The sequence below is a fragment of the Ursus arctos genome, unplaced genomic scaffold (assembly GCF_023065955.2).
Source record: "Ursus arctos isolate Adak ecotype North America unplaced genomic scaffold, UrsArc2.0 scaffold_12, whole genome shotgun sequence".
NCBI lineage: Eukaryota > Metazoa > Chordata > Mammalia > Carnivora > Ursidae > Ursus > Ursus arctos.
In genome coordinates, this window is record NW_026622786.1 from 72,288,371 (window position 1) to 72,314,463 (window position 26,093).

General features: G+C 42.6%; 1 protein-coding gene across 1 annotated transcript; it reads right to left on the reverse strand.

Moving 5' to 3' along the window:
• Positions 1 to 23,376: 23,376 nt before the first annotated feature.
• Positions 23,377 to 23,535, reverse strand: LOC123001017 (60S ribosomal protein L39-like). Its single transcript, XM_044383953.3, has one exon. The coding sequence runs from the start codon at positions 23,533 to 23,535 to the stop codon at positions 23,380 to 23,382; it is 156 nt and encodes a 51-aa protein (XP_044239888.1). The 3' UTR covers positions 23,377 to 23,379.
• Between the last annotated feature and the right edge of the window lie 2,558 nt (positions 23,536 to 26,093).

Genomic DNA, 26,093 nt, shown 5'->3' on the forward strand with positions numbered 1-26,093 from the left:
ATAAAGCATTTTGGGTTCTGTTTTCTTGAAACGGGCACATTTTTTATCAAGATAGAAAATAAAATCTAGGGGTGCCTGGGTGGCTCAGTCCATTAAGCATCTGCCTTCGGCTCAGGTCATGATCCCAGGGTCCTGGGATCAAGCCCCACATGGGGTGCTTCTCCCTCTCCCTCTCCCTCTGCCACTCCCCCTGCTTGTGCTCTGTCAAATAAATAAATAAAATCTTAAAGAAGAAAGAAAGAGAAGAAAGAAAATCTGAAAGACTGTGAGAACCATCTCATGGCGATACCCACCACCATGTCAGAGTAAGCCCGTTCACATCTAGTCACGCAGTGAGATGGAGACGGCTCTCCCACCTACCGAGGCAGGCCTTTTCACATTACAAGCAGCTTAAACGTGCCCCTCTCCCGCTCCCCAGAACATATGGAAGACTCCAGTGGTGACTGGCTGGGGTTTGACAAGTTGAGGTAATAGCCACCCTTGGTCCCAGAACTACCCTACTAACCAGACCTGGAGCCCTGATGCTGCCGGTGGCTGATGGCACCACACCCTGCTGTTGTGAAGAATGCTGTCCTAGAAATCTGGAGTCCCACCTGCTTTCCCCCAGCCCCTCAGACATACCTACATGGAAAGTGTGGGTATGGCTTGAGTTCTTTTCCTGGAAGCCTCCTCCACAGTCGGGCAGCACAGGAGGCAACAGAAAGCTGGAGGATAATCCTCTCCCTGTACCCCAGCAATGTCGAGATCCCACTTCCGTCCCAGTGGGCACTCGCTGTGGTAGGAATAGAGGGGCCTATGGCCACTGTTGCCACCTGGTGCGTCCCCTGGAGCGGTGACTCTGTGAGGTCAAAGGTGGTCAAACACACGTGTACATTTCTCAACCCGTGGCCCTCGCTGGCTGCCCTACGGCTTTATGTTTTCTTAGAAGAGCATACGACTGAAGACACGGGAGTGCGTCATAATCTGCCACTCGGACATTCTCTTGTTCTGCTGCTGCGTTATCCTCAGTGAAACGACATCGGACGGGTTCTAGCCACTGACCGAGGCAGGTGTGGAAGGGAGGTCTCCTGAGGTGGTTCCTGAATGCATCAAAGAGAGAAGAAACTCATCCAGAGCCAGTGCGCGGGGTGCGAGAGATGCCGCGAATCACGGGAGCTTCTGTCTCGTCGCTCAGATTCAAGAAAATAGCAAATAGCGGAGAAAGATCATCTCAGGAATGCGACTGACACAGCTGTGAATAATTCCCTCTCGAGCTGATTTGCCAACAGAGAGTGGTCCTGTGCCTCTGAACTAAACCGCCGGGGAGCAACGGTGACACGAGTCACACCCGTTACTTGGGAAAACTAAGAGTCATTGACTCAGTCCCTTCTTGCCCGGGAAGCTGGCAACATACCGTGTGGTGTTTATCTTGTCAGGTCTTGCCGAAGCCTTAAATCTCGATGCCAGCTAATGCGTCAGAGAATTTAGTCACGTTCAGCAGAAGAGAGTGGACTGTGTACAGCAGACGTGAGGTGGCCTACATGGGAGGCAGCACAGGCAGGGGGAAACCCCGCTGAATTAGGGGGCCCAGGTTCTTGCCCTGCGTCGTCAGCACTGTTGAGTAGCCAGCAAGGGGATGTCAGAAGAGTCACTTAACCCTCACTAGCCTTATCTGCAAGATGAAGAATTTTAAACGAGATAACCCATTATTTACATTACATAACCTCTGGGGCACCAGGGTGGCTCAGTCAGTTACAAGTCTGACTCTTGATTTTGGCTCAGGTCGTGAGGTGGAGTGCCGTGTTGGACTCTGCAGTCAGCATGGAGTCTGCTGGAGATTCTCCCCCCCAATAATAAATAAATAAATCTAAAAAATTAATTAATTGGGGCACCTGGGTGGCTCATTTGGTTAAGCATCTGCCTTTCGGCTCAGGTCATGGTCCCGGGGTCCTGGGATCAAGTCCTGCATTGGGCTCCTTGCTTCGTGGGGAGCCTGCTTCTCCCTCTCCCTCTGCTACTCCTCCTGCTTGTGCTCTCTCTCTCTCTCAAATAAATAAATTCTTTCTAAAAATTAATTAACTAACCTCTAAAGCCAGCTCTAAAATACTACTATTCTGGGAGGCTTGGCTGCCTCAGACAGTAGAGCGTGGGGCTCTTGATCTCGGTGTTGTGAGTTCAAGCCCTGCAGTGGGTGTAGAGATGACTTAACATCTTTAAAAAATAAAATAAAATGCTATAGTTCCATAGTCTCATTGGAAGCATCACCAGGTATTCAAGAACCTCACAGATAAACACCAGGAGCCAAGAGCAAATGAACTGAACTGGGCCAACTACCGGGAAGAAACCAGCCCAAGCTGGTGAAGACCAGAGAGACAGCTGTGAAGTCTGCCCTTGTTTTCCAGGGAAGAGTGTGATGGCTGGGCACAGCGGCCATGACAGACAGTACCGGGAAAACAGTCCTGGGTTCACTAAATGTTCCTTATGATCTAGGTGTGAGATTAAGATACGTCCAAATATTTTACTAAGATACGTCTAAGAATTCTCTGTGATTTGCTTTTTTTGTCTTTTGTCTATTATCTCTAGAGAAATCTATCCAAAAAGACCTACTCACACAGGTCTCCATGTACCTATCGAGGCTGAGGTCGTACACAACAGAACAGACCCGTGGTTAACACCAGCATGAAGAATTATGTTGTTGTAGCCTTTATAGATGTACCCAAATGTGGCCCAAAGGCTACTGGCTACCTCCCGGCCTTTCTTGATCTGTGGTACTGTTCATGCTTATAAGATGTGATCTGTACTTTGTTGATGGCACAGCTTAGGTTCCAAATACCCCCTCAATTGTCTACAAGAATAGGAGAGGGGCACCTGGGTGGCTCAGTCGGTTAAGCGTCCAACTCTTGATTTCAGTTCAGGTCATGATCTCAGGGTTGTGAGACTGAGCTCCTTGTTGGGCTCTCTGCTGGGCGTGGAGTCTGCTTAAGATTCTCTATCTCCCTCTCCCAATGCCCTGCCCCCCTTCAAGCTCTACCTCTAAAAAAAAAAAAAAAAAAAAAAAGACACTATTTCAGACTTACCTTGTTTTTGGTAACCATGATAGTTTTCAGGACAATTGGTCGGGTTTTTTTTTTTAAGATTTTTTTTTTTAATTAATCTCTATACCCAACATGGGCCTTAAATTTACAACCGCAAGATTGAGAGTGGCATGCTCTGCTAACTGAGCCAGCCAGATTATTGCCTTTTGGGAGGAAGACCACAAGAGGTAGGATTTGTTAAAAAAAACAAATTCAACTGAGTAAATTTGATGATCTAATTCACTTTATTAAGTGATTCATGAGTTGGGCAGCATCCCACCTAACAAGAAGGAGCTGGAAGGAGTTGTATAAAATAGAAGATTTTTGTAGGAAGGAGGGTGGGGCAAGGAAGTTATTAGCAAAAGAAAGAAAAGATTGTTTCAGGTTAGGTCACTTTCCCTTAGGGGAAAGAGCAGGTAGTCTTTTCATGCAGATTACCTCCTTTTCCTTCGGGGATGGGGAGGAGGATGGAGAGGCCCATGTGACAGATGATCTCATTGGTGCTTATCAGAAAAAAGTTTTAAGTAAGCTCTGTGCCCACATTGGGGCTTGAACCCACGACCTCAAGATCAAAGAGTCACATGCTCCACTAACTGAGCCAGGCAGGCGCCCCAGAAAATTCTGGACTTCCTGTGAAGACTACATTTCTGGGGGGAGGTTGAAACTGCAGTTAGGTTAGGTATTAAGCCTGGGTTTGGTGAGTTGACCTAAGTGACACCATTTGGGGCCTGTGGTTTTCTTTGTAACAGAGGCCATTTTTCATCACATTATATCAAGGATACAAACCATCAATACGACTTGTTACTCCTGATGTTGACCTTGATCACCAGGCTTTTCTACTGTGAAATTACTCTTTACCTTCCCTTTGCATACTGTACTCTTTGGAGGGATGTTACTCTGTGCAGCTCGCACTTAGTGGGAATTATATTCCCCCTTAAGGGCAGAACATCTCCATAAATTATTTGGAATTTTTTTGCACAGGACATTTGTCTCTTCTCCCCCTTTTACTAATTCATTCAATCATTGGTATCACAGGGACTTCTTATATTTAATTGCTGTTCCTATCTGCAAAAGAAATGGAAATGTAGTGGGGTTTTTTTTTTCCAGTCACATGCTCAGAATTTAGGAGAGAATCACATTGGATTCTCATGGATATTTATTCTGTACATTGGGTTATAACCCAATACTAATTTGTTTCTTTTGTTGCTCAAATTCTTCCAGCTTCAGCCATTAGGAGCTCTTTCGGGTGGTTCCTGTGTCTCTCTGACACATCCCCATCGTTGTCTTACTGTTTTTTGTTCTGTTTTGTATTTTAGCACTTCATTACTTTCTGGCACAACCAAGGTGCTTCAGGCTCAGAGCGCCTGGGTGGCTCAGTCGGTTAAGCACCTGGCTCTTGGTTTTGGCTCAGGTCCTGGTCTACTAGGTCTGCGACTGAGCTCAGTGTAGGGCTCCTGCCTGAAGATTCTCCCCCCTGCCCCTTTCCCTACTCGAGAGCACCTGCACGTTCTCTCTTTCTCTAAAATAAATAAATAAATCTTTTTCTTTTTTTTAAAGAGCTTCAGGCTCATCTTGAATATTTCCTGTCCCAACCCTAGAATCAGCCATTCGTCCAACGAGCCAGGCTTCATTCCTGATCCTCATTTTTGTATCTAAAATGAACTCATTTGAAAGTGGTGAGGGATGGGGCGCCTGGGTGGCTCAGTCAGTTAAGTGTCTGCCTTTGGCTCAGGTCATGAACTCGGGGTCCTGGGATCGAGCCCCACGTCAGGTTCTCTGCTCAGCAGGGAGTCTGCTCTTCCCTCTGTGCTCTCTCTCTCTCTCTCTCAAATAAATAAATAAAATCTTTAAAACAAAAAGCGAGAAAGTGGTGAGGGAGGTTGGGAGTATAATGAACGGGACCTCACTTTTTCTGATTCAACTATTGTACCATGCTTAACCCCAGGAAAGTCTGAAACCTGTATTAGTTTCCAAATATTCCTGTAACGTGTTCTTTCCTATTACTGCTTAAACAAATGACCATAAACTAACCATAAAATTTGTGCCTTGAAACAACACATAGTTTTTATTATCAATATCGTTATTATTATTTTAAGTCATCTCTACGTCTACCGTAGGACTCAGACTCACAACCCCGAGATCAAGAGTCACATTCTCCACCAACTAAGCCAGCCAGGTGCCCCACAAATTTATTATCTTACAGTCCTGGAGGTCAGAAGTCTAAAAACGGGCCTTACGGGGCTAAACTCAAGTGTTGACAGGGCTGCCCTCCTTCTGAAGACTCAAGGGAGAGTCGGTCCCTGGCCTGTTTTAGCATCTGGTGGCAAACCACGTTCCTTGCCTCGTGGCCTCCTCAGTGGTGTCACAGCAACCTCTACAGCCTTCAAAATATTCTTATTTTAAAACCTTTCATTTAATCACACTTGCAAAACCCCGTCTGCTATGTGAGGTGACATCCTCACAGGTTCTGGGGATGAGAACATGAACATCTTTGGGGGTCATTCATTATTCTATCTACCACAAGCCCCTCCAATGACAAAGTCACAGTCTCACCTAGTTCCTTTGTACTACACAGGACTTTCTGAATCTAAACATTTTGACAGCGGCAGACAGTCATTTCTCCTTTTCTCAAAAGGAGATAATAAAAAAATAATCTAAGAAACCCTTTTAAACAACTTATGTCAACTTTCTGGTATTTTGCCCATTAAAAGTAGCACAATTTTCCTCACTAATTCTAGTGATATTATTCCTAGTAGCAATTTAGAACATGTGGGTTAAGTAATCTGTGTAGTTGATTTTACCCTAAGGCTCTCTAGACAGGAAAGACTAAAGCCTTTATCCAGGTTCCTAGGGTCATAATAGCTCTCATAACCTGGTCCTTTTCTTTCTTTCTTTCTTTCTTTCTTTCTTTCTTTCTTTCTTTCTTTCTTTCTTTCTTTTTCTTTCTTTCTTTCTTTTCTTTCTTTCTTTCTTTCTTTCTTTCTTTCTTTCTTTCTTTCCTTTTTTTTTTTTTTAAGATTTTATTTATTTGACAGAGAGAGACAGCACAAGCCGGGGGAGCAGCAGCCCGAGGCAGAGGGAGAAGCAGATGCCCTGCTGAGCAGAGAGCCCAACACGGGGCTCAATGCCAGGACCCTGGGATCATGACCCGAGCCAAAGGCAGTTGCTTAACCAACCGAGCCACCCAGGCGCCCCAACATGTTCCTTTTCTATGTATTTTTCCATCCTAACAGTATAAGGCCCATCAGTCAATCACGTCGATCAGAGACTCTTCGACTCTGTGTCCCATAAGGTGGACCCACCATATTACACTTTAAGTTAAATAATGATGGATTTTTTTCCAAATGGGAAAACATTTACAGTGATGAATAGACTGTTACACATTTCAAAGATGTTCCCTATTCATCTTCTTTAACACTGGTGCCTCCTCCTGCTTCCTGTCAGCACACGCTAGCAGACAGCAAAAGGAATGAACAGGAAGCCAATTAAAATTAATAGAAAAAGTCAGAGACAAGAATAACAACTCATGCGTCGTCGACAGCTCATGGTGCTCTTCTGTAACCGTGTGTTGCATGCATGTAACAGACAAGCACTTCGCTAGCCCAGATGCCCTATCCCATCAAGGACTCTAGATGTAAAGGATAAATATCTTTCCCTAAATATGATGGAGCCTACCACGATTTCTTTATTGCATTGCAGAATCTTAACAAAAGGATACCATTTTTGTCTTGTAAAAGGTTAATTTAATCCAGCAGGAGCAAGAATATGGGTTTTGGAGCCCGGTAAATCGGAGTATAAACATCTTCCTAGCTGCATGACTGTGAATACATTGCTTAACTGAGTAATTTGAGTTAGTTAAGAATTACATTTGGTTGCTCATAGGTCATAAAGCAACTGAAATGTGAAAGAGGCTGATTTCTCCCTCAAAATAAAGAAGTGCAGAGTTCGGTGGTTCAAGATTGGGATGGTAGCTCCTTGATCATTACGTTTCCAGATTTTTCCACTCGGCATGCCCCCATCATCTTTAGCACATTCTAGGTCACTCATGGTCTGATGTGGCTTTGGAGGCTCTGGTCACCTCTTCTGCTTTCCAAGCAGCAGGAAGGATGAAAGGAGGAAGGACAACAAAAGTTTTCCGGGAAGCCCCGCACAGTGACTTCGGTGTGTATCTAATTGACGGCTCCTATCTGCAAGGTACATGGGAAATGTGATTTTCCCTCTGCACACGCTGCTCAGAATTTGGAAGGAAGGAATCATACTAGATCCCGTGCAGAGAGGCTTAAACAATCCCCAACGTCCATGATTCCCTTCTTTTAGGAACAGAATCACCACCATACCTATCAACCCCTAGTTTTCCCTTGGCCTGGGGCCACTAAGTAGAGGTTATATTTTTCAGCCTCTCCTGCAATCAGTTGTGGCCGTGTGACTATGATCTTTCTGGACAAACAGGACACAAACTAAAGTGTTTGTGTAGAGTTTCTTTAAAGGAACTGCCTGTCCTTCATCCTCTCTTCCTTCTTCCCACAGGCTGGGGCGTGTATGTGTGGTGGTGAGCCAGCTTTTACCAAAAAGGTGAGGACAGCACCCTGGATGATTCAGTGGTGGAGTGACGAGACAGAAGGTACTGGGTCCCGGATAACTGAGTGAGGCAGAGACGTCTGCCACCCTAGACTTTCTGCCTGTCTCTGTTGTGTTCCGTGAGGGAGACAGAAACCTTCAGCTTGTTCAAAACCACTGTAGTTTGTTACCTCTTTCTTACAGCAGGTCAGCCTGTATCCTAAGGAGTACAGGCCACTTTTCTATGCCTCAATTTATTTTTCTCTAAAATGGCAATGGCATTATGTACGCCACTGGGTTATAGCGAGAATTAAAAATAATATAAGGAAGGCACCTGGCAGGGCTATTAGAAGTAATAGTGACACGCAAATTCATGAAGCGTTGCATATTTTAAAAAAGAGGAGGAAGAAGAAGAAGAAGGAGGAGGAGGAGGAGGAGGAGGAGGAGGAGGAGAAGAAGGGGAAGAAATAGTTATTAACATTGGTGCCATGAGAGGATTCTGAGGAGCTGAGTAAAGCACTTGGAGGAAATCAGCAGCTTGCTTCCCCACCAGTATAACTGGGAGCTATTCTGTGTGATCGGATTCTTGATTTAGGATCAAAAGCGTAGGAACCATAAATGTCTTGGATTTAAATGTAAGGAAGCTAGTTAAAATGTTTAGAAAATACCTCCTGATGCATTTTCCCCTTCTTAATAATTTGGATTATTTCCCTGCCTGCGGTTGGCACGCGGAAATGCAGAATGCAGAGATGATGGATCTCAGTAGGAGACATCGGAATAATACTGCAAAAGATAAGGTAGGACCAGCTTTCTCCTCAGTGGGCTTGAACAGTGGGATCAGGGAAGGCCGCAGGAAAGTGTGGGGTTCCTCCCCTGCTGCCATGAGGGGGAAAAACAGCCAGCAGGAAGTAGAATTCTGAATTGACTAAATTCAATTTGAACTCATAGAGACATAAACATAATTAAAAGTGTTTTTTTCTCCATGCTATTAGCAGAAGTAGAGGCTGGAGTCTAAGATAGAATTAGTTGTAGAAAATAATGAACATTATATTCTTTTGCACATCTGAGTCATAGTATGCAACTTTCTATCCTGCTGCATGATACTTACAAGGTCAGTACAAAAAAAGCACGAGTATAGTCAGTTTCATTTGTGAACATAAATTCCATAACCTTAAATAAAACATTGACAAATTTAATCCATTAGGATAGTACAAAGTCTAATACGTCACATCCAAGTAGCATTTAGCTCACAAATGAAAGTGTAATAGGATTTTAAATTGGAAGTTTCAGCCAGAAACCCTAAGGCAGTAGATACTGGATAACAAAGTTGTCAGCAGGCCATCTTGTAGGAGTTTCAAAGTACATGGTCAAAAACGAGTTGCACATTCTCAACCCCCTCACCCTCGGGGGTGTAAAGGTTGCTGTAAAACTTTGTGAAGAGGACTTTTCTGAAGAGAGCTATGCTGTATCTCTCCTCCCCTCTCTCAGGGAGCAGGGGTGGGGGGTACTTTCCCCTTCTCAAGTCAAGAGGAAGCCATTTCAATGGGACCACCTGGAGACCTTGATCTGTAATTCCTCCAGGTAGTAGGTCAGTGTCGACCTCAGGCCTGGAGCATGGGAAGAGCAGAGATGGGCTGGCTCGCTGTTCAAACCACAGGGGAGGGGGAGAAATGATGATGTCAAGGGGCCTGCGCTCCAAGAGTTACTCAGGGTGGAAGATTTCTTTGGAAAAAGGGTTTAAACCCTATTAAATCTTGCCCAAGAGAATGGCTTGGAAGAGCCATGGGACTCCAGCAGAAAGAGCCACCATAGAGTGGACCACCAAAACACAAGAGCTGAGACGGGAGCAGCCAATGGAAGAAAGATGGTGTCGCCGGTGCTGTGGCGGGTACGGCAAAATGTGTCTACTGGGGGCCTATGCAGAACCCAGAAACACGGCCAAGAAGGAAATACTCTGAATATTTGCCAATCCCAAAGAACTTGAAACTATTTAATGAAAGTGTTTCTTTCCCAAACCCAAGAGAAAGTTCTTACCTGACTCTTCCAAACCTGAGAGAGCCACCTGGAAGAGGAGGCGATTACCTAGACAGGGAAAGAGAACATAACCATGGCCCTCCCTGCCTGCCTTCCTGCTGTCAGTGTTCGTGCAGAAGGTCCGAGGGAGAGGAGAGGGGTTTTCACTTTAATGAAGTCTGGCATTTAGATTATTACATAGAATCGGGCATTCCACGGCCTGAACTAAAACTGTCATTTATTGTGACCACGGGATCTGTTTATTATCTAAGAGTCATGTGAATGCCTGAGATTCGTCAGGACCAGAGAGGAAATCTTCCCCAATGAATGAATTTTAAAGGCACATTGTGAATGAGATCCAAAAAACATGGAATTTTTAAAAACTGGTAAATTGGGTCCCATCAAAATTTAAAACTTTGGAGATGTACCCACACAATGGAATGCCAATCAGGCATAAAAAGGTGTGCACTAGTGACACGTACAATAACATGGATGAATCTTACAAACCTTGTGCTCAGTAAAGCAAAGCCAGAGACAAAAGGATACATACTATATGATTTTATTTATATGAAATTCTAGAAAAGGGCATACTAACCTATAGTGACAGGAACCAGATTCGTGATTGCCTGGGGCCATGATGCTCATTGCAGCATTATTCATAATAACAAAAATGCAGACAACCCAAATGTCCGCCAACTGATGCATAGATAAATAGAATGTTGTATTTTTTGGTAATAAAAAGGGATGAAATACTGATACATTCTACAACTTGATGACCCTTGAAACATTATGCTAAGTGAAAGCAGCAGGACACAAAGGATCACATGTCGTATGATCCCATTTATATGGACTGTCTGGAATAGGCAGATCTGTAGAGACAGAAGGTAGATTCATGGTTGTCCAGGACTGGGAGAAGGTTTGAAGTGAAAAGCGGATGAGGGTTCTTCTGGGGATGATGAAAATATTCCAAAATTGATCATGGTGATGATTGTACTACTCTGTGAATATACTAAAAATCATTGACTTGTACATTTTCTTTTATTTTTATTTTTTTAAAGATTTTATTTTTTTAAGTTCTCTCTACACCCACCATGGGGCTTGAACTCACAACCCTGAGATCAAGAGTTGCATGCTCTACCGATTGAGCCAGCCAAGTGCCCCCATTGACTTGTACATTTTAAATGGGTGGGTTATATGGCATGTGAATTATCTCTCCATAAAGCTGATTGATGTCCAAAAAATGGAATTGGAGACAACTGGAAATCCTTTTGGGGAAGAGTCAAGTTGGATTCTTACCAATACCATTAAAAATATACATTTTTTAAAAGATTTCATTTATTTATTTATTTATTTATTTATTTATTTGAGAGAGAGTGAGTGAGAGAGAGCGCACACAAGCCAGGGGGGAGTGGCAGAGGGAGAAGGAGAATCAAGCTCCCCACTGAGCAGGGAGCCTGATGTGGGGCTCGATCCCAGGACCCGGGGATCATGACCTGAACCGAAGGCAGGCGCTTAACCGACTGAGCCACCCAGGCGCCCCTACACATTTTTTTAAAGTAAACTCTATGCCCAACATGGGGTTTGAATTCACTACCCCAAGATCAAGAGTTACATGCTCTACTGACTGAACCAGCCAGGCGCCCCAAAAATATATGTTTCTGATTAATTAAAAACCTAAATATAAAAAAATGCTATGAAATTATTAGGAAAAAACTGTAGAAAAATTTTTATGGCCTTAGGAGGAAGGAAAATCCTGCTGAGGGAGATACATATAGGAAAAAAACCTTAAAAGAAAGTGATACATTTGACTATATCACTATTAAAAACTTCTGTAGAGCAATAGATACCATAAGTAAAGTTAAAGGCAGCACGCTGAGAAAATAGTTTTAGTATATGTATTCGAAATTAAGACTCATAATGTATAAAGATTAGTTTATAGCCTATAGTTAATAAACAAAAAAAAAAAGAAAGAAAGAAAATAGGATACCAACAATTTACAAATGGGAAAACACAAATGGCTAATATACATATTAAAACACACATTTGACCAATTCTCCCAGGAATCGGAGAAATTTAATTTAAAATAAAAAATTTCAGGGGCGCCCAGCTGGCTCAGTTGGAAGAGTAAATGACTCTTGATCTCAGGGTTGTGAGTTTGAGCCCCATGTGGGGTGTAGAGATTACTTAAAAATAAAATCTTAAAAAAAAAATTTCACCCATTAGATTAGAATTTGAAAGATTGCTAATATTCAGTGTTAGAAGGGATATGAAAAGCTTTCACAAAGTTGAAATGCCTGATTCTCATAGGAATGTAAATTGGCTCAGCCGCTTGGGAAGGCAAATGGCAGCACTGCCTGAAATTTTAAATGTGTGTATACTATGACCTGGGAGCCCCTCTCTCAGCATCTTCCACAGTGAAGCACAAGTGCCCAAACTCGGGGACCCTGGGTGGCTCAGTCGGTTAAGCATCTGACTTCTGCTCAGTGCGTGATCTCACGGTCCTCTTGGTCCTGGTGGAGCCCCAGGCGTGGCTCCCTGGTCTTTGGTCATCAGGAAGTCTGCCTGTCCCTTTCCCCTTCCCAGCCCCTCCCCCACCCCCACCCCTCCCCCTCTCCCTCCCTGGTTCGTGCCCTCTCTGTTTCTCAAATAAATGAATAAAATCTTAAAAAAAAACAAAAAAACAAAAATGGGGCCCCTGGGTGGCTCAGTTGGTTGAGTGTTTGCCTTTGGCTCGGGTCATGATCTCAGGATCCTGAGATCGAGCCCCAAGTCAGGCTTCCCTGCCCAGCAGGAAGCCGGCTTCTCCCTCTCCCTCTGCTCCTCCTCCTGCTTTTGTGCTCTCTCTCTCAAATAAATAAATAAAATCTTAAAAAAAAAACCAAACAGGTGCGCAAGCTGCTTATATAAAGATGTTCATTGCAGCATTGCTCATCATAGGACAAATTGGGAAGAAATTTAAAGGTCTAAGTTTATCGGAAGTGGACTGGCTATGCACAATTTAAAAGAGAAGGTTGATATTTATGTGCAGAGAATGACCTCCAGGATTTATTCTTGGTGACAAAACAAAGTTGCCGACCAATATGTTTGGTGTGATACCATTTAGTAAAACAACCTCACACAAAACAATGTATCTGCAGGTATATTTGAAACATAAGAGTAAGGGCTGAGCTACTACCAAACTGAAAATAATAGCCAATAATAGCATATTACTGAGTGCTTTCTATTAAAAAAAAAACTGCTCTGAGCCCTCTGAAAGATTTATCTCATGTAATTCTTACAATGACCCTATAAGATGTGTACCACGGTCATCTTCATGATAATGAACTGAAGCTGAGAGAGGTTAAATGACTTGTTCAAGTCATGAGTAAGTTGCACGATCAAGATTGAATTTGTAAATAACCTCTCTTATATGTGGAATCTAAAATAGTCAAACTTATAGAGGAAGAGAGTCAAACGGGGGCTAGAGGGGCTGCGGGAGAGGGAAACTGGGAAGTGATGGTCACAGAACACAGAGTTTCAGTTACACAAGGTAAGTAAGTTCTGGAAATCTGTTCTACCGCATAGTGCCTATAACTGGCAATATTTTATTTTATTTTTAAAGATTGATTGATTGACTGATTGATTTGAGAGAGAGAGAGAGCAGAGGGGCAGAGGGAGAGGGAAAAGGAGAGAAGCAGACCCCTGGCTGAGCATGGAGCCCTACAGGGGGCTCAGTCCTGGGGACCCTGAGATCATGACCTAAGCCAAAACCAAGAATTGGTACCTTAACCTTCTGAGCCACCCAGGTGTCCCACAGTATTGTATTTTATACTTAGATTTTACTAAGAGGGTAGCTATTATGTTAAATGTTCTTACCACATAACAAAAATAATAATAAAGAGGAAGGAAGAAAAATTGGGGGGAGGATGGAAACATCTATGGGCTTGATGGTGGTGATGAATTCACAGGCATACGCTTAATCCCAAACACCGTGAATTATGTGCATTAAACATAAATCTCTTTTTACATGTGAATCATACATCGATAAAGTGGGGTTTTTTTTAAGAGAAAAAATCAAAACCCAAACCCAAACCCAAGCCCACCAAACAAACAAAAGATTTGAACTTGGACAATCTTGCTCCATAGCTATAGGTCTTAACTTCAGTTATATGTGGGGAAGGGGAGGGGCGCCTATATTACTTTGGCTTTATGTGGGTGGCTCAGTCTGTTAGGCAGTTGGCTCTTGATTTCAGCTCAGGTCATGATCTCAGGGTTGTGAGATCATGCCCCGTATCACACTCCACGCTCAGTGGGGAGTCTGCTTGAGGTTCTCTCTCCCTCTCCCTCTGCCCCCCACCCCCACTCTCTCACTCTCTCTCTAAAATAAGCAAATAAATCTTTAAAAAATTAAATATATGTGGGGAGAGGGAACTAGCATTGGGATGGTGGTAAAAGGAACCATGGCCTAATTTGTAATGTCTTTATTTTGTTTAAAGGTGCATTAATTTTTTTAAAGATTTTTTTTTTTTATTTGAGTGAGAGAGAATGAGTGAGAGAGAGAGCAGGGAGCCGTACATGGAACTTGATCCTGGGACCCCAGGATCATGACTTGAGCTGAAGGCAGACGCTTAACGGACTGAGCCACCCAGGTACCCTGTAAAAGTGCATTAATTAAAAAAAAAAAAAAGTAAAGGTGCAATGAAATTTTTGTGTCAGAATTTATTTAAAAATGGAATATGGCAATTTATTAATTATTATAGAAGGTGAAAGAGATAACTCTGATCCCACTGTGTTATTCTTAGAAATGACATCAGCAGGGGCGCCTGGGTGGCGCAGTCATTAAGTGTCTGCCTTCGGCTCAGGGCGTGATCCCGGCGTTCTGGGATCGAGCCCCACATCAGGCTCCTCCGCTAGGAGCCTGCTTCTTCCTCTCCCACTCCCCCTGCTTGTGTTCCCTCTCTCGCTGGCTGTCTCTCTGTCTGTCAAATAAATAAATAAAATCTTTAAAAATAAAAAATAAAGAAAGGACATCAGCATAGGCTTTTTCCTTTTTTTTTTTAAAGATTTTATTTATTTGTCAGAAAGAGAGAGCACAAGCAGGGGGAGCAGCAGACAGAAGGAGAGGGAGAAGCAGGATCCCCACTGAGCAAGGAGCCTGACTTGGGACTCGATCCCAGGACGCTGAGATCACGGCGTGAGCCAAAGGCAGACACTCAACCAACTGAGCCACCCAGGCGTCCCAACATAGGCTTTTTCCAAAGTGCTTTAGAAACTGCAGATGACCACTCTCTGACACGACAACTTAAAATATGATGAATAAAAAAAATATATCATGAATAAAATGCATTCAGTTTGGAAACCACCGTACGCTAAAACTGAGATTAAGACGAAACTCAAGTACCTCTTTCTTCAGTCTTACCATAACCTATTTCAACTTCTCTCCTGCCCCTACATCTTCCAGTAGAAGAAATCCATGCTCCATTTCCTGTCCATGTTTTGCTGAATTTTCTCCCATTTTATCCTCTGCCCAAGATGCTCGCACCCTCACCTCCTTGGTCACTCAATCCTGCAGGGAGCCATCTGTACCTAGGTCAATGCATAGCGCGGAGGCCTTCAATATGAGTTGTTAGACCTTGGAATGATTACCGAAGAAGTCTTCTCATTCAGCAGATCAGGACCAGAAACTGAATCATTCTGTTAAAGGAAGAAATCACAAAATGGGACCTACACTTACTTTAAATATTGCATTTTAGCTTCGAGCATATTTATATATACTCACTCACCACTGTTTGATGTCGGGCAAGGCTGGGAATGAGTCCTCTGTCTGGGGCTCTGCATTGTCCTTCCTGGGCAGCCGACACCCATGATATGCATTTTGATGATTTCCATTTGGGGTTTCCTTTTTTTTTTAAGTAGACTCCACACCCAGTGCGGGGCTTGAACTCAAGGACCCTGAGGTCCAGAGTCTCATGCTACACCAATTGAGCCAGCCAGGCCCCCGCTTTGGGTTTCTTTAAAGTGGAACAAGAACTTTAACACCCCTGAGAAGGCAATCTGTGTGCAGGACTTGAAATTACTGTGCTTAGAATTATTTACCCAACTTTTTACAATTGTTTTGCCCACACTTATTTCAATGGTAGTTTTTGTTTTTGTTTTTCTGTTTTTCTGTTTTTCCGTGACTCAGCTTTTACTGGATCTTTTCAAAGCACTCCACTTAGTTTAGGAAAAAAAAAAACTTAATGAAATGTTGCAAACATACAAGGAGAAAAACAGAAGGAACACCTGTGCCCACATTCAGCTGTATGAATGCTAACATTTTGCTAAAGTTGCTTCAGAGTTTTCAAAAAGGAGTAAACATTACAGATAGAGTTGAAACCTCCTACAAGCACTCCACACTGATTTCATCTCTATTCCACCCTCCCCATCCAGGACCGCTCTCCTGAATTCAGCATTTACCTTACTCATCTGTGGTGTTTGTTTGTTTGTTTGTTCATTTACTTGGGGGGAGGGGAGGACGGAGAGGGAGAGAGAGAATCCAGAGCAGACTCCCCAGGGAGGGTGGAGCCAGACGCAGGGCTGAGATGACCCTGAGATCAGGACCTGAGCTGAAATCAAAAGTTGGACCCTCAGCCGACCGCGCCACCCAGGCACTACCCCACATGTGTTTTATACTCATGACATATGTGTGCCGATAAATACATGCTTTGTTTTACATACTTGGAATCTATCTGTAAATGGTGTCACACTGCACGCATGATTCTGCAACTTGATTTTTTTCTCTCATCATTATGTGTTTGCGATTAGTCCTTGTTGCTATATAGAGCTCTAGTCAATACGTTTGCACTCAACTCATAGTATTTTGTAAATACTCCAAAACTTGATTTTTTTCTCTTGTTGAGCATTTGAGTTATTTCCATTTTTTTCCATTGCAAACAACACTACAGCGATCATTCCTTCATAAATTTTCCTGAAGATATATGTGGGAGTTTCTGTAGCCTAGAAAATAGAACAAGAAATGGAATTTGGGAGTCTAAGGGCATGCGTATCTTTAAAAGTATATCAACAAATTATTTTCTAACGTGGTTTTGGAGTTGATGCCCTCCCTAGCAGCGTGGGGGGGTCATTGCTCCGTACCCAACATTCACCCTATCATTCTTTCAGGCTTTTCCCCAGTGAGATAGGTGTGGAAGGTATCTCAAGTGATTTTAATTTACCCAATCAGTAATGAGATTTATTATCTTTTCATGTGTGTATTGGCCATCCAGAGTCTTCTAGGAATTGCTTGTTTCTGTCCTTTGCGCATTTCTCTGCTATCTCTTATTCTTGACTTGTAGAAATTTTTGTTAAATTCCGGATACCTAGGGGTGCCTGGGTGGCACAGCGGTTAAGCGTCTGCCTTCGGCTCAGGGCGTGATCTCGGCGTTATGGGATCGAGCCCCACATCAGGCTCCTCCGCTAGGAGCCTGCTTCTTCCTCTCCCACTACCCCTGCTTGTGTTCCCTCTCTCGCTGGCTGTCTCTATCTCTGTCGAATAAATAAATAAAATCTTTAAAAAAACAAATTCCAGATACCTAGCCTAGTCGATTAAATGAATTGCAAATATCTTTCTCAGATCGCAGCTCATAATTTATCTTTGTTCATGTCATCTTTTCTTTTTTTAAAAGATTTTTAAATAAATCTCTGCACCCAACATGGGGCTCAAACTCACAACCCTGAGATCAAGAATCACACAGTCCTCCAACTGAACCAGCCGGGTGCCCCTGTTCATGTCATCTTTTGTTGAATAAATGTTTCTAAATTATAGGTAATCACATTTATCAATCTTTTCTGTCATGGTTTTTGCTTTTGGGTTTTAAGAAATACTTGCTTATTCTGAGAAAAAGGTTCTCCTAACATTCTCTTCAAAATGTTTTAAAGCTTTATTTCTAATGTTTAGGTCTTTATTCCACTTTGATATGGTTTTCAGTACGGTGTGGAGGTAGGGACCTAGCTTTCTTTCTTTGTATATACACGACCGTCTTTCCCCAGGTTCTCTGAAAAATAGAACCCAAGGCACCACCTCTTTTTTTTTAAAGATTTTTTCATTTATTTATGTGACAGAGAGACAGCCAGTGAGAGAGGGAACACAAGCAGGGGGAGTGGGAGAGGAAGAAGCAGGCTCCCAGCGGAGGAGCCTGATGTGGGGCTCGATCCCAGAACGCCGAGATCACGCCCTGAGCCGAAGGCAGACGCTTAACGGCTGTGCCACCCAGGCGCCCCCCAAGGCACTACCTCTTGCTGAGGTACTGAGAGGAGCAATCCCAAGGCAGCAAGAGTTAAGGAGAAGGGAAATGGGAGGAGAAGAAAAGAAAACAAGTATAGTTGATATGTTACCAAGCTGGCCATAGCATCCCAAGGAAATCCAGCCTTGGTCACCCAGGACATCTTTCCAACATGTTCCGTGTACACACCACACCTAGAACAGTCCAGCAGAGAGAGGGGGAAGGGCAAACCATTTATCTGCAAGATCCTCTTTTCTTCTTCCCGTTCTTGGTTGAAGTTTACTCCACTGGAATTTAACCCACTTCTGGGTTGACTTACACATTTTGTCTGTATAGCCAGTGGGCAAACCAGTCTCCAGCGCTGTTGTATGGAGCTCGATGCTTTATCTGAGCCTGACAGTGATGGAAGAGGCACATCCTCCATGATTTTAATAGGGTGACCAGAACCACTTTGTCTTCTGCTGTGTCGGGAGCAATGGAAGCCACACCAAAGCCAGGCTCTCACTCTACAGCGAGATTGAGACAACTGGAAGCGTTAGAGGAAGAAACGCCAATAGCTTCTGGGGCTTCCAGGGGCAGGTGGGTCCAGATATATTATTTGAATTCTTTACAACCAATTTTCTCATAATTGAATAGTTCATTCTCCACCCACCCACCCACCCCCCGCCATTATAATGCCACTGTGGAATATATCAAGTCTGCATATTCACAGACCTCTTTCCAGTGTTTCTTTTCTATTCTATTCACCAGTGTGTCTATCCTCAAGCCAGGGTCATGCTGTGTTAACTGTAACGTTAAAATAAGTTGATAGCTGGTGCGATGGTCTATTTTGTTCTCATCTTCAAAACTGTCTTATCCTTTTTCTCTCCTATATGCATTTTAAGACCAGTCTGTTTAGTTTCACAAATAGTCATATTTGGATTTTATTTAAAATTATATTGAACTGGGGTGCCTTGGTGGCTTAGTCGTTGGGCGTCTGCCTTGGGCTCAGGGCGTGATCCCGGCGTTATGGGATCGAGCCCCACATCAGGCTCCTCCGCTGGAAGCCTGCTTCTTCCTCTCCCACTCCCCCTGCTTGTGTTCCCTCTCTCGCTGGCTGTCTCTCTCTGTCAAATAAACAAATAAAATCTTAAAAAAAAAATAGGAGATACCCTGGGTAGAGACCCAGTCTGGTCATTAGAAAGAAAGATCTCTTGCTTTTAAAAAAAAATTATATTGAATTTATGAACTAATTTGGGAAGAACTTACATGTTTGTGACATTAAATCTTCCAATTCATGAACCTGGTAGATCTCTCCATTTATTCAGTCTCTCTCTGTATGTATGTACATGTGTTCTTCAATTTTGTAATTTGCTTCACAATGATACTTTTTGCTAGTAATCTTATTTTTGTCCTTATTGTAAATGGGATATTTGTTCTTACCACAAGTTCTGATTATTTATTGATGTTGAAAGACTACTGATTTCTCCGTATTAATCCTGAATACAGCAAGTTTGCTAAACTCCCTTATTAGTTTTAATAGATTCTATTCTGTGGATTATCTTGGGATTTTATATGTAATCAATCACGTTATTTGTAAATAAGGACAATGGCCTTCTAATCTTAGTTTTAAAGATCTTTAGAAATCATTAATGAGTGCTAAATTTTGTCGATTTTTTTTTTTGAATGGTCAGGTTTTCTCCCTTAATCTGGTCACATGGTATGCTACATCAGTAGATTTTAGGGTGTTGCACTTCCACCTGTTTTGGGGATAACCAGCTCAGTCTTCAAAGAAACAATTCTCTTTCTCTTCATGTCCGTATTACATTGCTATATGTAACTTTAAATTAAATGATATTTTATAATTTAAGTACATCTGGCATCAATAGGTTATGAAATCAAATACAGCTGACCCCAGGTGGGCATAAAACTCATGTGCACAGCAGCCCATTACCTACAAGGATGATACTGATGGTTCTTTTTCTTTTTTTTTAAGATTTTATTTTTAAGTAATCTCTCTACCCAGCATGGGGCTCGAATTTACAACCCTGAGATTAAGAGTCACAGGCTCTACCAACTGAGCCACCCAGGCGCCCCCGATGGTTCTTTTAAAAACAGAATAGAGAGTATCATTTAAGTGGAAGTCAATTTAAAAAGTGTCCACTGGGTACCTGGGTGGCTCAGTCAGTTAAGCGTCTGCCTTCAGCTCAGGTCATGATCCCAGGGTCCTGGGATGGAGCCCTGCATCGGGTTCCCTGCTCAGCGGGGAGTCTGCTTCTCCCTCTCCCTCTGCCTGCTGCTTCCCCAGCTTGTGCTCTCTCTCTCTCTCAAAGGAATAAATAAAATCTTTAAAAATAATTCTAAAAAAAAGGTGTTCACTGTTTAAGGAAATCAGTGGTTGTGGTGACAAAGTGTATGCTTTCTAAGTCAACATGAGTTGTATCCATTCAACTAAATTCAAGAAATAGTTATCGGGAAACTACATTAAGTATCATGTTAGGCATCGTGGTTAAACACAAAGGTGAAACAAACAGTTCCTGGGGTGCCTGGTTGGCTCAGTCGGTAGGCTGTATGGCTCTTGATCTTGGGGTTGTGAGTTTAAGCCCCACGTTGGTTGTAGAGTTTACTTAATAAAAAAAACGAAAACAGAAACAAGCCAAATAGTTCCTGTTCACAAAATATTTTCCAATCTAGTAGAGAGGTTAAGACCATGTGCATACATACATAATCATGATACAGAAAGAGTAAGAAGGATGTCTCAGATGTACAAAAACTGCCATGGAGGAGAGGTGTAACTGGGGAAAAGGAGTGATTGAGAAAGGAGTCTTAGAGGAGGTAGATTACGCAGTAAACTAAGAAAGCTGTTAGACCATTGATGTCCATACCAGCCAGACCCTTTAATTCCTGTCAGTGGTTGCCTTGAAAGCAACGAGAGCTATCTGCCCTGATCGCACACAGATTCTGCCCAGCCCTTTCAGATGAAAAGTCCACACCCTAACCCCTGGAACTGGTGAATATGTTATTTTATAAGGCAAGGAAGAACTAAGATTGAATATGGAAATAGATTTGCTAATCAGTTGACCTTTAAATACGGAGATTATCCTGGATTATCCTGATGGGCCCAGGGTAATCACAACAGAGCTCAGAAGTGAAAGAGGAAAGCGGGAGAGTTACTGCCCAAGGAATAGAGCCTGAGAAAGACTTGACCTGTCCTTGCTGGCTTTGAAGACGGAAGGGGGTCAGGAGCCAAAGAATGACGGTAGCCTCTACAGCCTGGAAAAGCTAAGGGCGTGGATTCCTTCCTAGAGCCTCCAGAGGAAAACCCAGCCTGGAGACAGCTTGAGTTTAGCCCAGTGGGTCCCGTTTGAGACTTCAGACCTGCAGAACTGTAACATAGTAAATCTGTGTTATTTCAAGCCCCCAAGTTTGTGGTAATCTGTTACAGCAGCAATAAGAAGCTAACACAAAAGTGTAATAAAGTTAATCAGGAGAAAGGACAGGATTTGAAGGAAAGCTCATGGTTTTATTCTTGCAGAGCTAAGGAGCTGGTGGTTATTTGTGAAGGGGCTAGAATTTCTGTCCATTGGAAATGTGGGTTTGGCTCTCAGAAAAGACGTTGGGATCTGGGATCCTAGAATCATCTCATAGAGGAGGCACTTGACATCTAAAACATGCGTGAGATGGCTTGAAAGAGAAAATGCAGAGCAGTGTTGCACAATAGAAATATAACACAAGCCATGAATGTGAGCCACATTTGCAATTTAAATTTTTCAGTAACCATGTTAAATACATTAAAAAGGAACAGATAAAACTAAATTTTAATGGCATTTTTAGTTGTACTCAACATATCTCAATTATTATCATTTCAACATATAATTACTATAAAACTTATTAATGAGATATTTTATATTCTTTTTTTTGGTATGAAGTCTTTAAAATCTGGTATGCATTTTATACTTATGGCACATTTCAGTTCAGTCTTTCTATAATTAATTTCAAGGGCTCTATAACCATCACGTGGTTGGTGGCTACTCTATTGGGCAGCGGTGTTTAGAGAAAGAACAGACACAAAGGATGGAGCCTTGAGAGATATCTGCATTTAGGAGACAGGAGGAGGGAAAGCACCCAGTGAATGAGTAGACAGAAGTAGGAGGAGAATCAGGAAGTGCAAGCTTTCAAGATCCAAAGGAATTTTACTTAGGGAAACGTGGGGGGTAAGGGGTGGGAAGCATCACATGCTCTTTTTCTTCAGGGCTCTGGCTCATTCAACTCTTTCATTTTAGAGGTTCCCCTGTCTGTAGTGAAGGTCTACACTACAAAGTCACTTTCCTTTGCTCTCGCTCTAATAGTCTCAGATATACATCTAGCCGTAAATTTAGGGGCTCAAACATAGGTGGCTGGGGTAACAGGGTGAATAGGGAAAAAAGAAAGGAGCACTGAGGTGGCATGAGGTTGTTGGAGGATGTGATGATTTGGAACAGGTGCCTGGTGGGAGTAACATGGAGATCATGTTACCATGACAACTGATTATTTCATTGGTCCAATGACCAGTTGCCATGGTGACAAAATCTTTGTGTCAGTGTGACATGGATCCCAAGGGAGAAGATGCTTGTGCAAAGGACCCTTTGCTCATTGGTAAAGCTTTTATATTTGCAATAATTCCTGCATTGCTTGATGAAACCTCCCCCAGGAACTTCAATCAACATTGATGGCCCCCCTCCTCCTTCCTGTTCATTTATAGCAACCACCGCTTGCAAACTGCACACGTTTTCCTTGTTCGTGTTCTATAAGTGTTTTCTTGTCTGACAGTCTTTAATTATTTCAGCAATTTATCTCTTTCTCCTACATAGGTGTAATCCTGTTGAAGGCAGGGATCATTCTTATAATTCAGTGTGTTTTCAAAGGACTGGGGGTAATTGGAAAAAATTGGCCCTTTAGGCCAGATTCGTGTGTACATACCACCCCTGCTTCTGCCATTGGCCAATTGTGTGGCCTTAGGAAAGTCATTTTCTCTTCCTGAGATTTAGTTTTCTTCTCTAAAATGGGGATAATAAAACGTGCATTGCAGGGTTGTTGTGATGATTACTGATAACCTAAATGAAGTAGCTGGGCTGCAGTCGGGGCTCAGTAAATAGTCCTGATTATTATAACATGCCGCCCAGCCCAGTCCTGGATGCCGTGAGTAGCACTCAGTAATACCTGATGAATAAGACGACAAGGATGACAGATGATAGGATAACGGTAGGACGAGATTTAATCTCCTGGGTCCTTAAAGATCACTTGTCCTGTGATGGCCCAACTATACCTCAGTTGCTTGATTCTTTTTTTTTTTTTCAGCTGAAAGTTCTCACATTTATTACTGAACCGACCTACTGGTGTAGAGGCATTGTAACAGAGAAAAATCATTTCCCTGATAAAACATGTCTATTGGCCAGGTGGGAGGGATGTTTACGGACAGATAGGATAGGAACACATGATCTTCCTGCAGCTTAAATATGTGTGCCAATTAGGTGTGTCATTTCATGATGTGTGATGCCTTATAGACCCAGCTTGGTTCTTCTCCAGTGCCTCCTCTTGGAATTGTACCTGATTTTATTACCAGTTTTCACCCGAATCCACTGGGGAATGGGATGATTCTGCTCTTGTTTCATGGCCAGGAATCGCTTGATTCCAAATGTCTTGTGAGAAGACATGGCAAAGATCAGTGGGCCATACACACCAGGATGGCGGTGGAAAGGGGCAAGCGCGGCTGCCATTCTTAACGTGCAGTCCAAGGTATGCTGATTTTAACTTCTCAGGAGAAAACCTTTTTAAGTATTTCATTAGAAAAAGGAGAGGAGAGATAACCAGATATTTTGTGCCTCCTTGATAGAAGAACATACTACCAGTGAAGTAGTTGTGCCAAAAAAGAAAAAAAAAAGTCACACATGAATATGTCATTCAGCCTCTAGACCCAACTGCGGATTTGTAGGAAACACAGGGCAGAGCACATGTTAAAAAACCACCACAGGGAAGCAATCAACGAGATCCAGATTGTGAGAAATACTACAGGAAAAATAGTGTAGTTTCCTCAATAAACACATTGCAAGAAAAAAAGAGGGAGAAGGAATTTATAAATTTAAAAAAGATTTAAGGGACAGATCATCCAATTTCCATTTGTGGCTATTACTTGAGCCTTGAGTCAAACAAAAAAAATTTTAAGAAATTCATAAGCGGTTAGGAAATCTAAATACTGACAGGATGGATCAAAGGTCTGGTTTTTTTTTTAAGATTTATTTATTTATTTGTCAGAGAGAGCAGGAGAGCACTGCTGAGTAAGGAGCCCAACGTGGGGCTCGACCCCAGGACCCTGGGATCATGCCCTGAGCCACAGGCAGACGCTTAACTGACTGAGCCACCCAGGCATCCCAAAGATCTGTCTTCTTCTATGTCTTCATATATGTATTTTCTGACTTCAGAAATTCCCATTAATTTTTAGGTAAGATAATGGTATGATGTGTTAAAACAGCAGTTCTTATTTTTTGGAGATTCCCTTTTAAGATATGTGTGCGTTGATGAAGTATGGTATCTGGAATTTGCTTTAAAGTCACACAGAAGGGGCAAAGGGAGGGTGAAGGTAGGGATCTAGAGGAAACAGGGTGGATACTACTTGATTCCTGTCGAAGCTGGGTGATGCGGAGGGTTGTGTATTATTTGTCCGTTTGCATATGTTTGAAGTTTTCCACAGAAAATAGTTTGAAGAGGTTAAGGAATCATATTGAAAACAGTAAGTCCGGGGGCATCTGGGTGGCGCAGTTGCTTGGGTGCCTGACTCTTGGTTTTGGCTCAGGTTGGGATCTCGGGGTGGTGAGATTGAGCCCCGTGTCAGGCTTCACGCTCAGTGTGGAGTCTGCTTGAGATTCTCTCTCCCTGTACCCCTCCCGCTCATGCTCTCTCTCCTTCTCTCTCTGAAATAAATAAGTAAATCAATCTTAAAAAAACCCAGTAAGTCCATTTATCCAATACTGGATGCATAGCAAAGACGTTTAGATGTAAAGAAATGCAGAATATTCCTTACTACAGTGTTGGACAACTGCACCATGTTGGTTCAATGAATAAATTAATGTATATCTCCCCTAGGTGGCCCTCCATACTGAGGTTTCTACATTGTGCACAGAAATAATATTTTTTCTATTTCAAATTACAATTAGTATCTTTTATATGTTGTAGGTTAAATTCCTTGAAAAAACAGACTCTGATAGGGAGTTTGCGGGAAGAAGTTTTTTTGGGGGGTGAAGTGTCCTTTTGTGATCAGTTCTAGCGGGGGAGTGAAGTCAAGAAGAATGGGCAGAAGAAGGAGTTGACCTGTGATACTGTTGCCGAAGGAGCAACTCCTAAGAGCTCAGGAGATGGAAGGCCTTTCAAATACGTACAGCCTGGAGCACTGGGGCCAGGCCTTTGCTCTTGAAATCACCCTCCTGCCTCCCTTGCCCTGACAAACCTGAACTAATCCTTCAAGGCTGATCTCAAATGTTTCTGTGTCTGCACACTTTTCTTAAAACATCCACTGTCATGTTGCTGTCCAGTTTTCCCAGCACCATTTGTTGAAGAGATATTCTCTTTCTCATTGCATATTCTTTCCTGCTTTGTCGGAGGTTAATTGACCATATAATTGTGGGTTCATTTCTGGGTTTTCTATGCTGTTCCACTGATCTATTTTTGTGCCAGTTCCATACTGTTTTGATCATTATAGTTTTGTAATATAACTTAAAGTCCAGAATTGTGATGCCTCCAGCTTTTTCTTTTTCAAGGTTGCTTTGGCTATCTGGGGTCTTTTGTGGTTCCATACAAATTTTAGGATTGCTTGTTCTAGCTCTGTAAAAAATGCTGTCGGTATTTTGATAGGGTTTGCATTAAATGTGTAGATTGCTTTGGGTAGTATAGATGTTTTAACCCTTTTCTTACACCATACCCAAAAATAAAATCAAAATGGATTAAAGACCTAAATGTGAGACCTGAAACCATAAAGATCCTAGAAGAGAGCACAGGCAGTAACTTCTTTGACATCAGCTATAGCAATTCTTTCTAGATAGGTCTCCTTTTTTTTTTTTTAAAGATTTTATTTTTAAATAATCTCTATAGCCAACGTGGGGCTCGAACTCACAACCCTGAGATCAAGAGTTGCATGCTCCACTGATCGAGCTGGCCAGGCACCCTTCTAGTTGTGTCTCCTTAGGCATGGAAAACAAAATAAAAAATAAACTATTGGGAC

What these genes read in the sequence shown, in the direction of transcription:
- LOC123001017 (XM_044383953.3), bottom strand. Translation starts at nt 23,535, where the DNA reads ATGTCTTCTCACAAGACATTTGGAATCAAGCGATTCCTGGCCATGAAA.